Source organism: Gavialis gangeticus, unplaced genomic scaffold, assembly GCF_001723915.1.
Source record: "Gavialis gangeticus isolate Ggan-Ray unplaced genomic scaffold, GavGan_comp1, whole genome shotgun sequence".
In the NCBI taxonomy this organism is placed as follows: domain Eukaryota; kingdom Metazoa; phylum Chordata; order Crocodylia; family Gavialidae; genus Gavialis; species Gavialis gangeticus.
This window is the reverse complement of record NW_017728992.1, coordinates 143215795-143228901: the sequence shown is the minus strand read 5'-3', so window position 1 is coordinate 143228901 and position 13107 is coordinate 143215795. Positions and strand designations below refer to the sequence as shown.

At 40.8% G+C, this 13107-nt stretch overlaps 1 protein-coding gene across 1 annotated transcript; it reads left to right on the top strand.

Moving 5' to 3' along the window:
* Positions 1-5623: 5623 nt before the first annotated feature.
* On the top strand, positions 5624-11061 carry LOC109304987 (myelin P2 protein-like). Its single transcript, XM_019527846.1, has 4 exons — positions 5624-5794; positions 7442-7614; positions 7886-7987; positions 10811-11061. The coding sequence occupies exons 1-4, from the start codon at positions 5722-5724 to the stop codon at positions 10859-10861; spliced, it is 399 nt and encodes a 132-aa protein (XP_019383391.1). The 5' UTR covers positions 5624-5721; the 3' UTR covers positions 10862-11061.
* Positions 11062-13107: the final 2046 nt, after the last annotated feature.

Below are 13107 nucleotides of genomic sequence, written 5' to 3'. Positions count from 1 at the left end.
GGTCCCTTCCGACCCTAGAAACTATGAAACTATGATGCAGCCTCTGCCCCAGCAGCTGGCAGTCCCAAGAGAAGTGGGCAGCGGCGTGCCAGTGTGCTCTGCACCGTGGCTCTACACCGTTTCTAAAGTGAGTGCTGGTTCTGCCATCTATTTTCTTTCAATCTTGAACAGAAGCAACGTGGTGGCTAGTGTTGTCATTTTATTAAGGCTCTTCCATTTTTTTTTACCCTCACCGTCTATTTCTTCCTTCCTTCTCAGAGTGTTTTCCTTTGTCTGAGTGCTAAGCTTCAGTTGTAAGCTTAACTACACAAAATTTAAATTCACATTAAAAAGCTCAGCAATGTTTAAGTATCTCTGAAGCACACAGAGTGGTTACTGAAAAACGAAATTGCTGGTATAAATTGTCCCTACCTGCCAATTTCCTGTTTATAGTCATCTCTACCTCATTTCAGTCCAGTTCCATTTCATTTCCATTTCAGTTAAGTCCTTGAACGCATGAACTACTTTCTAAGGTTGCAACTATCTGAAATATGCAGAGCTGGAAACAGTGGCTATCAAATTCTATTTTTAAAATGAGCCTGGTCACACAGTTTCCAGCAAATCTCTTGATTTGTAGACCATGGGTCCTTTGAGTTCTAGTATATTTTGGACCTTTGAGTTCCAGTAAGAGGATATTTTTCCATTAGACTCACTCACTATTTACAGATTTCTTAGTGAGTGATACTGAGAAAAAACCTCCTATCTTCCCATATTTCCAGTAGTTTAAGAGAATGCTAAAACAATTTTATTCTTTCCCTTGCTTTTTTTGTCATGTGCTTTATATTTTTTACATGCTTTGCTCAGTTCAAAGGAAATTCAATATTTTTAAATGTGTTCTTGGTTTAGATTGTCATTACAACTTCACTGTTGCTCATTGACTCACACTAGATGTTTTGACTTTTCTAGTTCTTTTGTGGCTTTGTATACTGGCGTGGTAAACAAGATATTAGCTCAGATTTTAATTACATAAAAGTCAACAAGGGGTAAACAGAAAGAATAGGGCTAATTTTCTCCTGAAATTCATCCCTTCCCCCTACAAAATGTTGGCAAACATTTAGTCTTATTAGAATAAGCATCCTAAAGCAGCAAGTAATTTTGGATGTCCAACTTAAGAAACCTTATATGGGCCTGATTTTCTGATGCAAATGCTCAGCATTCTCTGAAAAAAGCCGCATAAAGGCTAAACACTAAATGGAGGCCTGCAAAATTGCTAGATGCTTTAAAATATTGAACCTTTGCTTAAACAGTGATTCTGACATCAGTTAAAACAGAAGTAATTCCACTGATGTCACTAGAATTTACACCCATCAAAAAGATTGGGAAACCAGTTGCAACTGTAGCAAATATTTGACCAAAATATCACATAAACTGCATTGCTTTCATTCAGTTTGTTATTCTATATAAAAAAAATCTACATTGGGAAGAAATTTTTTGAACTATGTGAATGCTCTTTATTGCTTATGATGCTTTAACTTCCAGTGTCATGTCCAGATGTGCAGGGGCACGCACTTGCACTGGAAAAAATAGTAGCGGTGCAAATTTGTGCTGCTACTTTTTGGTGTAATGCACTCCCCAGTACACACGCTTTGGTGAGGGACAAATTATCCTGCTTCAGGCAAACTGGCCTTACCCATCTTCTCCTGGTTCCTGGCATGCTGGAGGAGCCCAGGCACAACTGAAGGAGTGGAAATCCTCTGGCTGGCTGTCAAAGTGTCTCCCTGGGGGACCAAGCCTCCATGTCTTCTGGTGCACATTCCTGTTGCATGGGCCACACCTCTTTTTCCCCTGGCACTTTTTTTGCTACTGGGATTTCCCAGTAGCAAATTTTAGCCCCACGCTACACATTTGCAGTGCAGAGCATGTTTTAATGTTCTCCACATGCAATTTGTGGCACCCCAAAGAAGTCTGAGGTGCCACAAATTGCACAACCCTGTTCATCTGGACACAGCCAGACAGCATGTCCTGCAATCCCGCATGCGCAGTTTACAGTGCCTCTAAGCAGTCTGAGGTGCCACAAACCACATGTGGCATATGTGCACCCATTTGCCATGCAGCTAATTAGCACTGCAGTGGGTTTTTTTGACCATGTGAGATTCTGGTGTCAAAAAAATACTGCCACTAAAAAAATAGCATCATGCACCTGGCAGCCAGAAAGGGAGCCTGGCCAGTCAGAGCCATACTTTGGCTTCTGGCCAGGCTCTGAGTAGCTGGCTTGGTGCCGCTGCTGACCTGGGAGGCCCCCAAGTAAAACTGCTGGAGCCAGCACAGATACTTGCCCCAGCCTCTCTTACTCCAGCCAGGTCACTTTTCCACATGCTGAAGTGTGTGTGCAGGGATGTTCCCGGGGTCAAATAGCAGTGGCACAAATATGTGCCACTGCTATTTGTCCTTTGGGAAATACATGCCCCTGCATGTATGCTCTCATTGGGATGTGCCCAGAGAGTTCAAATAAGAGTCCATTGGGTGCACCCAGATGTTCAGGGGCATGTGCTTGATGCAGCACAAATAGTTGCACAAATGTGTGCCACTACTTTGTGCTGCAGTGCACGCTCCCTCATCTGCACTTTGCTGAGGGACAAACTGCCCTGCTTCAGGCAAACTGCCCTTTCCCAGCTCCTACCAGGTCCTTCCAGCTCCCAGCATATTGGAGCAGCTGGGGTACAAGTGAAATAGCAGTGACACTCTGGTTGGCAGCTAGAGAATCTCCCTGGAGGTCCAAGCCTCCATTTCTTCTAGTGCATGCTATTGTAGTGTGTGTCGCATTGCTTTTTTCTGTACATTTTTTTTTATACCAGGATTTCCTGGTAGCAAATTTTGGGCACATTTTAATATGCACCATGTGCAGTTCATGATGTTGCAAAGAAGTTTGCGGAGCTACAAACCACATGTGCCTGCATGTCTAGATGTGGCCTACGGGTACAATCCTGCATCTATTGGAGTCAATGGTTAAACTCCATTTTTATTTCTATTTTCTGTTTTTAGTATTTTATATTTTTAATAAATGTTTGTTATTCCGTGAGAAAATTACATTAGAGTTACTGGATTATACATGCCTAGATCACTCTTCTGTTTTTAAATTTGTCACATTTTCTTTCCTGCTTATAGAATGTCCCATTTGGAGAAAAGATGTCCCATGTGGACTTCCCAGATACTTCACTCCTGGATCCTACGCTATCTCATTCTATAATATTAGAATTGGTCCCACTCTATAATTAAGCCAGTGAGGCAAATTAATTTTTACTCTATTCTTAAACAGGGTTTAAAATAAAGCTCCTTTTCCCTACTGTTCATCTGAGCTCAGAATCACCCTCTCTTTCTTTATCTACACATAGGGAGATGAGACTGGGCTTCCAGATACTTTGGTATTATGTCCTATGGTGCATGCTGTTCTTCTATCTGGATTTTAAACCTTAGGAATGAAACTGCTGCTTCTTCTTGGGGCACAGTGATTGATGGTAGTAACGTTCATGTTGCTTGAGCAGTTTAAGACTGGCTTTTTGTCTGTATAATTAAAGTACTGTCACTATTGTTCTTAAGGGTACTGGTACTGCAATGTAAACTGATCTATTCTGACAATTTTTCTCTCCTTCAATTTCTTAGGGACTAATCCTGCAGTGTGCCAAGCACCCTCAAGTCTAAGGACATCAATCCTACTTGTCTTGTAAAAGTGCATGACTAGGGAGTTAAACAGAGGTGTGAATGCCCATTGAGTAAATGTAGTAGTATTCTTATATTATGCATATTGGGAAGTTGCATAATACAACTAGTGGGGTTCTTCCACTTGTAAGGATCATTTAGGAAAGAGAAAACAGAATACCTGTTGGCATTGATGCTTATACTTCATAGCTCTAAACGTTTTGTATTTTTTGGAACTTCAATTTTCTGAATTCCTGAATTTCAAATATAGGTGGACTTGATTTTTATTTACTGAAACACTGGAGTTGTAAATGAAGTTGCTTTTTATGAGTTGTAGGAGTCATTTATTTATTTATTTCTAGAAGCAAATATATTGAGGAATTCTGTGTCACGTGACTTTCACCGCCAAGGCAAGGAAAGGTATTCTATGACATCTTCTCAAACCACTACTTCCTGGTTTCAGAACGCCTTACCTCCCGTTCATGTTTGTCTTCCAACAGATCAGAAATATTCTGAAGGCAATCATTAACACTCACCTTGACTTTCCTACCATCTGCTACGGTTTCTTCAAACTCCTGCCCCAGTTTGAAGGATATCTCTATATTTTTGAAGATGCTTTCAGTCCTGATGGTAACCACATCACAGACCGCCTCCCTTCTTGGTCTGTTTTCTTGTTAGGAAGGAAGGAGAGAGAGCAGTTGCAGGTTAGCCGGGAAGCAAGGAGGCACGGACTCTTTTCTTTATGATGTAATGTGGACTACATGAAAAGGGCATTCCACCGTTTGTGACAACAGCTCCTGGCAGAAAGATGGAAGACAACACAGAATAAAGAAATTACATTGTCAAATGATCAGATACTTAGGAAGGCAGGAACATGGAACTGGAAGGGCCATCCCAGGCCATCAGATACAATCCCTAAGTTTACAGGCAATAATTTGTCTAAAAGTATCCACAAAAATATTCACTCTAGCCCTTCATGATAGCAGTGAAGATGGTGATAGTGGAAGATGTCATGAACTTATGAACATGAGTCGGCAATGTGGGGAAGCGGCTAGGAAGGCCAACTGCACCTTGTCGTGCATCCACAGATGCATCTCAAGTAGGTCCAAGGAGGTGATCCTCCCCCTCTATGCGGCACTGGTCAGGCCGCAGCTGGAGTACTGCATCCAGTTCTGGGCGCTGCACTTCAAGAGGGATGTGGACAGCATCGAGAGGGTCCAGAGGAGGGCCACTCATATGATCAAGGGACAGCAGGGTAGGTCCTATGAGGAAAGGTTGCGGGACCTGAACCTGTTCAGCCTTCAAAAGAGAAGGCTGAGGGGGGATCTTGTGGCCTGTTATAAACTGGTTAGGGGGGATCAGCAGGCGCTGGGGGAGTCCCTGTTCCCCCGAGCGCCGCAAGGAGTGACCAGGAACAATGGTCACAAGCTGGCGGAGGGAAGGTTTAAGTTGGACATCAGGAGGCGCTACTTCACGGTCAGGGCGGCTAGGGTCTGGAACCAGCTTCCATGTGAGGTGGTGCAGGCTCCCACCCTGGGGGGTTTTAAGAGGAGGTTGGATGACCACCTTATTGGGGTCATTTGACCCCAGTGCTCTTCCTGCCATGGCAGGGGGTCGGACTAGATGATCTGCTCAGGTCCCTTCCAACCCTAGAAACTATGAAACTATGTGGTATTGGGAGGAATGTGAGCATTGATGTTCATCATACTGCTGTGCTTGGCATCATTATTTGGCTCAGACGTTGGATCAGTAACCTCACATCCTGGTCCCTATGTGTTCTGCTTTATTCAGTGGAGGAAGCAGCAGCAGGCGCAACACTGAGTCTTGGTACTAGCACAAGTGGCTTTGGACAAGGTACACATTGTCTTGCCCTGACATTACCCTTTCTGATTGGTCTGCTCTGAGAATTACAAGTTCAGGCCATCTTTAAAAAGAAGCTATTCAGACTTGTGTAGCTCATACAATCTTTCTGCCTCCCACTGAGAGCTGCTGCTGTTTCTTGTTGCTGTCTTTCTCTTGAGGGATACTCAAGAGCCAATAATTACAATGTGTAACCGATTTGTGGGAACCTGGAAACTTGTCTCCAGTGAAAACTTTGATGATTATATGAAAGAATTGGGTGAGAATTGCTATTTTTTTGTCATTTGTATTTTAAAATGTTTCTTCTTGTGCTTTGCTCCTGGATAATGTCCTCTTTGTAGCATTGGGTGCTCTTCATTCCAGTTAGTTGTACAGCATAATTTATTTATAGCTTAGTTTCTGCATCTTAACTTGAAAAAGAAGAATCTCAGTCCCAATTTCTTGTAACATCTCAGAAAGGACACTTCTGTTTGTCTTGAGTGCCCAACTAAACTTATGACTTGCAATAATTTACAATATTCAATCAGCTTGTGATGGTGCTGTTCTATCCACACACCCGGCTTTCTAAAGCTGAAATCCTGGGAATGAATCTATTACTGAAAAATTCGGGAATGTAACAAACTAGGCATTGTTTTAGTGTCATATTTGCCCCATTACTTTATAATAACTGTACAGTCAGTCTCAATATTACTGTTGCTGTATAAATGATTCACCAAGGCTTTAATCTTTCTTGGAAGAATTAAACTGGGTAATAGATAAATCCTATTTAGTTAGAGCACATATGATGTATAAATTCATCTAATGAGGTTTTTCTGAAGGTCTTAAGAATTTTTTTTTCAGTAGTGAATATTTACAACAAACATTACACTTTAGAAATACTTTGTTGTCATTGCACATGCCACCTTTCATTTGACAATATTATAGAATTTACAAAGGTGGTGACTATTATTAACACTATTTTTCATTGAAGAAATTAAGACACTGTAAACCAAGGGTCTTTGCTGTAACTAGTCACTGATATCTCCTCAAACTAGCTGACCATGATGTGGCCCTACGTATTAACAAGGCCATGTAAATAGATCCTTGGAGAATACTTATGAGTTTGAGACTTTCTGCTTCCCTTTATTCTTCTATCTGAATTTTCTCTATGTGGTCCTTCTATTTTTCACTTGCATTTAGATACTCCAGAAACATTCAGTGTCATTTGCCTTCTGCAGTAGAATATACTGCCTAGGAGCATTTCATTTAGTCTTCATATGTGATGTTGTAAAGAATAGGCAGCCATGCATGAATGTCTTGATCCTTAAATTCTCCACTATGGCTTACTGACAATTTTTAAGTTTCAGAGTATAGCAGGACAGGTCTGTGCCCAGGGCAGCTATTAGTGCATGGGGCAGCACCAACTCCCGCCTTGCCAATTACGGTGACATGGTCAGCTGCCACTGTGGCAGTGTCTGCTTTTATGTCCCCCCACAGCGGTGCTGGGGACTGCTGCCCTGTTCATAACCCCACTCCCTCCAGTTAAGCTGCTGTCAAATTCTGACAACATTTGAAGAAAAGAAAAATAAGGAACAATTCTTCACAACTTTTTTGAGAAAGGAGTCCCTTGTTTTTGATCCACACTATTCTGTGGTGCAGAGCAGAGTTACACCTCCCTGTGTTTCTTGCTAACTAAAACTACACAAGAACTGCATCATCAAATATGGCCTAGTTTGCAAAAGGAAAGATGCACTTATTTGGAAAAGCAATATTATGTGTAGCTTCTGCATCTGAAGAATCAGAGTCACATTTGAAACAAATTTTATAGTATTCATAAAGAAATTGCTCCTTACTTTGCATTGAAGTTCTGTAAGGTGAGGATGTCCTGCTCTCTAGAATGTAATGGATTTTTATCTCTGGCCTATAGGTGTGGGCTTAGCCACAAGAAAAATAGGTGGCCTGGCCAAACCCAAAGTGATCATCAGCATGAAAGGTGATGTGGTTACCATTAGGACTGAAAGCACCTTCAAAAATACACAGTTTTCCTTCAAACTGGGCCAGGAGTTTGAAGAAACCACAGCAGATGATAGGAAAGTCAAGGTGAGTGTTAATGATTGCTTTCAGAATATTTCTGATGTGCTGGAAAACAAACAGTAGTATTTTTTGTCTTGTATAAAGCACTAAGAAAACGGCAAATCATTACTGTAAAGCATCCCAATAAGAAAAAAAAGATTGGGCTGAAACTCAGTGATGCTGAATGTGTAACATACAGAAAACATGGAACTTGATGAATGTAGTATACATTTTCACTGTTATTTAAAAGCACCTAATTAAAATAGTCACATTTTGAATTATGTTTGGTTCCTTGCAGAGTGTCATAACCTTAGAGAAAGGATCATTGGTTCACGTGCAGAAGTGGAATGGTAAAGAGACTACAATAAGGAGAAAGCTGGTGGATGGAAAAATGGTTGTGGTAAGTGATTAGCATGTACCTGATTGTTAATCACTGAATGATGTAATGGCTACAGATTCATTTTAATTATATTGTCAATTTTTTCTTTTCTTTGGTTTCAGAATTTTTCAGAAATAGAGGGGGGAGAGAATGGGAAATAACCTTAGGGAGCAAGGGAGAGAAAAAGTAAATACTATTTTCCAAACAAAAAATAATTAAGGTGACAATATTGGTAGACTTGCAATGAACTGAAAGAATATTACCTTTCAAAAACATTATAATTAAAAAACCCCAAAATTCTTAAATGTTGGAAACCCAGGGGATACAGGGATAAGGTTGCATTTCTCAAATAGTTCACTTAAACTGTCTTAATTCTGTTACTCTGTTGATCCAAGCCTGATATCTTCCTTTTTGTCCATGTAAAAATAGTGCACCTCAGAATATTGGTTATATATATTTTTCATAAATATATCTACATTTCCAATTAATTAACATACCTACTCTGTCTTTTTTAATATAAGTATTCCAATAGCATGAATGAGGTGTTTGAGGTTTATATATGAAAACACTTTAGCTCTGTATCTAATTACATTTGGATGATAGATTGCCATGTGGAATCAGAGAACCAGCTTTTGGGACTGAACAGCCCTACATGTGTGCCCACCATATCCACAGAACTAGGTTTTTAATGAATGTTGTGGAATGATTTCTCTCAATCAGTCTGATCAAGATTTTGCAAAATTCTTCTTGCAAGAACCATGCAGGATCATAACACAAGCCAGACGACAGCTAGACCCACAAGCTTATAATCTTAAGGCATTTTAGTTTTGTCATCACCGAAAAGGTGCTTTGAGTTAATAAAGCATTATATTCCTCAGATGTTTAAGGGCCAGAGCTAAAGTAATTTGGATAACTTGTTGCAAAAAAGTACTATTGATTCTGTATGGCCCAAGTTTGTAATGAAGGAATATTTTTGTGTTCTAACTCCATTGTTCATAACAGATACAAACTACTAACATGTGCTTATGACCTTAAATTGAATTATTTCCTGTGGGAGTTATCTTTCATGCAATAAGTATGCATGAGAGTCCTTTTATTGTACTGGGAAATTAAGGACATTTTGTGGAGAGGACAGTTTTCTCTTCCTTCTGGCTTCCTGAGGTCTACAGGAAAGGATCCTCAATTAAGCTCACATCCTACGGTCTTTTGGGGCGGAGCCTCCACCTATTGTAAACCTTTTGAGGCAATCCCCACCTTTTGAGGCAATCCTCCCAATCCCTTAGGCCTTTTGCTAGTGAGCCTCATTGATCTTGAAGATAGGAAGAAGTGGTCTATGGACTTTTCATTAATAGTGTTTAGACTATTTAGGACAAAATGGACCATTGTGATTATTTAGACTGACCTCTTGCATAACACAGGCAATACGATTTCCATGAATAAATTCCTGCCATGAATCTAATAGCTGTAGTTGGACTGTACATATTTTTAACAAAACACCCAATCTTTTTTTAAATCCCCCAAGGGCTTGGCAAGCCATTCTAATAGTGAAACACCCACACCTTATTTCTAACTTGAATTTGTCTAGCTTCAGTTTCCAGCCATTGGATCTTGTTATACTGTCACTTGGTAAAATAAAGAGTCCTCTATTATCAATTGTTATAGACTGCAATCAAGCCAAACGTCAACCTTTTTTTTTTTAAACTAAACAGGTAGAATACGTTGATTCTCAATTCTTTAATAAAAGGGACATGAGGGAGCTGTAAGGAGCAGGAAGGATTGTTCCTATAATAGCTTTAAGAAGCTCTTTGGGTTGCCCCAGAACCCCATCTAGCTAAGTAGCCTTCTTCATCCCCTTGCAAGGACAGCTCCCTTTTGACCCTGGATTGGCCACCCTAGGAATCAGGTCGTCCTTTGAACTTTACCAAAGCTTGCCTTAGCTGATGTTTCTGTCATTGCATCAATACCCATGTAGGCAAAGATGTTCTTGGAAGTTGGGAAGAAATTTAAATAGGTAAATACCTTCTACTTTGTGCCTAATTTTATAAAGTGCTCTTTTTCACTTAGTATTCCTAAAAGGTTCATGGTACTGAAAATAAATCCTTATACGCACCTTGTATTTGAAAGGCAGAATGAAAAAAAAAAGATCTTTCTGGGCATATGAGCTTTACTGCATATTAGACTAATCTAATATATAGTAAAGCATCACTGTCTACATGTACACAGGAATTTCTGTGTAGATTAATTTAAAGTGCCGTTTGATAGTACCAACAGATACAGGTACTAGAAAATGGCACTTTAAACTAATGCACCTTAGCACATGTGTAGACGCTGGTTCAGCCCAGGTAGCAGGGGCCATAGCTGCTGCTTAGCTTAGCCCTGACCTCCAGCTGTGCAAAACTGGGGACAGCTCCTCCTCGCCCCCTGGAGCTTGGGGTTAATCCTCCATGCATCCTACCAGCCTGGGGCCTGACCCCATAGCTCTTTGCCAGCCCAGGATTTCCCCCAGTGCCCCCTGCCAGCCTAGGGCTGGCACCTGGGGGAGCCTGGAGCTCTCTCTGGCTGCTGCAGGGGGGCAGAGCAAGGCAGGAGCAGCCCTAGACTAGGCTGCTCCTGTTTGGCTGTTTGCTCCTGACCCAGGCACACATGTAGGCTTTTGATCTTGGCCAGTAAGTAGCAGAAACTGCTCTTAATGTATTTCTTACATAGAATACAAACTCCAGTTTCCAACTACTGGGTGGTTTTTTTTGGGGGGGGTGGGGGGAACATGTATGTTCTATGCAAGAAAATATGTTATATAATGCATCTTTTTCCCTTCATTCAATTAACCTTCATTTTATGTCTTAGGAATGTGTTATGAAAGGCGTCATCTGCACTAGAGTCTATGAGAAGGCGTGAGGAAATTCCATCTCTACATCAGACCAGAACTGGCCCTAGAAACCCAGCTTAATTCAATGAGCAAAGCTCCACCCATTATGCTCCTTTAATTTTAAATTTTCTTTTATGAGGAAAACAACTAATTTATATAGTGATATTTCAAAGCCATAGTGTAACTAATTCAAAGTATTGTGATATTTAAATAAAAGCTTCTCAACATGTGTGTCATAGTTTTCTTGCCTACATATAGGATATTTTGGGTTTCCTATAATGGAAACTGCCCACATGTTCTTTGGGCTAATGTAGTGCATAGCCAAAATGAGGCTATTGTCCCTTATGTACAAAACAACATAATTATAGCTGCATAAAAATGGTACAATACAAACTCCAAGGATGTAGTAGGGGTCAAGAGGTTAATGTTGTTTCACTGGTAGCATCCTTCCTGGTCAGAATTATTCAGATGGTTTTTCTGTTAAACAATACATAAACATATAAATCTTTCCACTACAACACTCTTAAGTTCCAAGGCACAGGTCTCCTGAACAACACAAGGTTGATGTAATGTGAAATGAAACCCAAGAGCTCAATCAAGTGTTGAACAATCTAGACAAGAACCATCTAAACATGTAAGCATGTGCTTACCATTAAGCACATTAGAGTGATTCCAATAATATGTAGGAGATTTATCACATGCCTAAAGGTAAATTCAAAGTCTATCCATGCTCAGAATCCTATCAGGCTAAGGTGCACCAATTTCTAGTATCATATCCTCATCCTTCCCCAATCCAAATGATCAAGAAGCTATTTATGGTGAGTGGGGACAGCCGTTGCCATGAGCCTGGAGTAAGGCTTGAATTCATACTGATGGTGCTGCAGTGAGATGTCTTTTAGCTGTTTTGTCCCTTGGAACAAATGTATCTTTTTTACAATGAGAGAAACACCACTTCATCATTCCCCTGCCTGCTCTTCCTGAATAAGTTCTACCCTCCCATGGCAGTACTCCAGTTGTGCAATCTATCCCACAAAGCCTCTGGTATCTCAGTTGCATCAGAATTCCATGACTGTACTCGGATTGTGGAAATCACTGATTAAAGTGGGTGGGAAAAGACTGAATTGTAAATGAGCACAGCTGACTAAGTCCATTGTTTCTGGTATTGGACCCATGAGATCTGACTTGAAGCTCCTACGTGACTTTGGTCCAGATTCAAACAGGCATGTGATGCTGAGCTTGAAAGTGCTAGGCACAAACTCCACAAACCCATGCTAAACATTTAGGTTTCTTATGCTATAACAAGGAGAGCTAGGTGTTGAAGACTGAGCTTCACAACACCTAGTGCATCTAGGGAGGAGAATGCCTAATCCAGCTAACAGGAATGGTAAAGAGAGGGAGTGTATCCAAACCCTGTGTCTTCAGCTTCCTGAATGAGTTCTGTAATTATGAGGCCATTAAGCAAGAGATCACTTTCACAACTACCAGATCTATGGTGATTTTAATGTGGGGATGCCTAGTAGGTGATTTCTAAATGGACTTTGGTAAAATGTAGGTGCTCAAACTTCTGGCCCAGGCTAGATAAGAACATAAGAACTGCCATACTTGGCCAGACCAATGGTCCATCTAGTTCAGAATCCTGTCTCCAACAGTGGCAGGGGCAGATGCTTTAGAGGGACAGCATTGAACTGGGTATATCTAGAATGACCTATCCCCTGTTCATTACTTGGCATCCAGTATCATTGGTTTAGAGAGGCTAGATACAACTCTGACTGGTGGCAGTTCTGAGCATGGGCAGTACCAATATTTTAGGAGTCTAAGATCATGTCTAGACTTCCAACATTGTGTCCAAGAGTGGCACCATCAAACTCACTTTCCTCCTCTACATAGTATAATTTCGCAACCAAAACCAGTGTAGTCAAGTAATGGATTTCTCTCATTTTTGTCTGTGAATGCTACTACAGTTATTGAGGCAACACATAAGGAGGGCTCTCTAGCCTGGTTGCTAGGATACCTACATGCCAATGAACATTTAATTATTTCTACAAAGTGCAATAATCACAAAAAGAGGGAATTGAATGCACATTCACTACCAAGTAGCCTATAACGCACCTCTTAGCCTACTCTTCTTAGAGATGGGACATGTGGGTTCAAATCTCAAGTCAAGGAAGACATTACACATCACTAGGAATCTGGGTTTTCTCTGTTTCAAAATCTCAAATTCTTTGACGCATGAGGAAGGGAGTGGGTGTGTGGAGAATGGGGTGGGTGTGTGGCA

Excerpts from the sequence above, each read along its gene's own strand:
- LOC109304987 (XM_019527846.1), top strand. The coding sequence starts at position 5,722 with ATGTGTAACCGATTTGTGGGAACCTGGAAACTTGTCTCCAGTGAAAAC. Across the intron at positions 7,615-7,885 it reads CAGATGATAGGAAAGTCAAG|AGTGTCATAACCTTAGAGAA; the intron begins GTGAGTGTTAAT and ends GGTTCCTTGCAG. Across the intron at positions 7,988-10,810 it reads TGGATGGAAAAATGGTTGTG|GAATGTGTTATGAAAGGCGT; the intron begins GTAAGTGATTAG and ends TTTATGTCTTAG.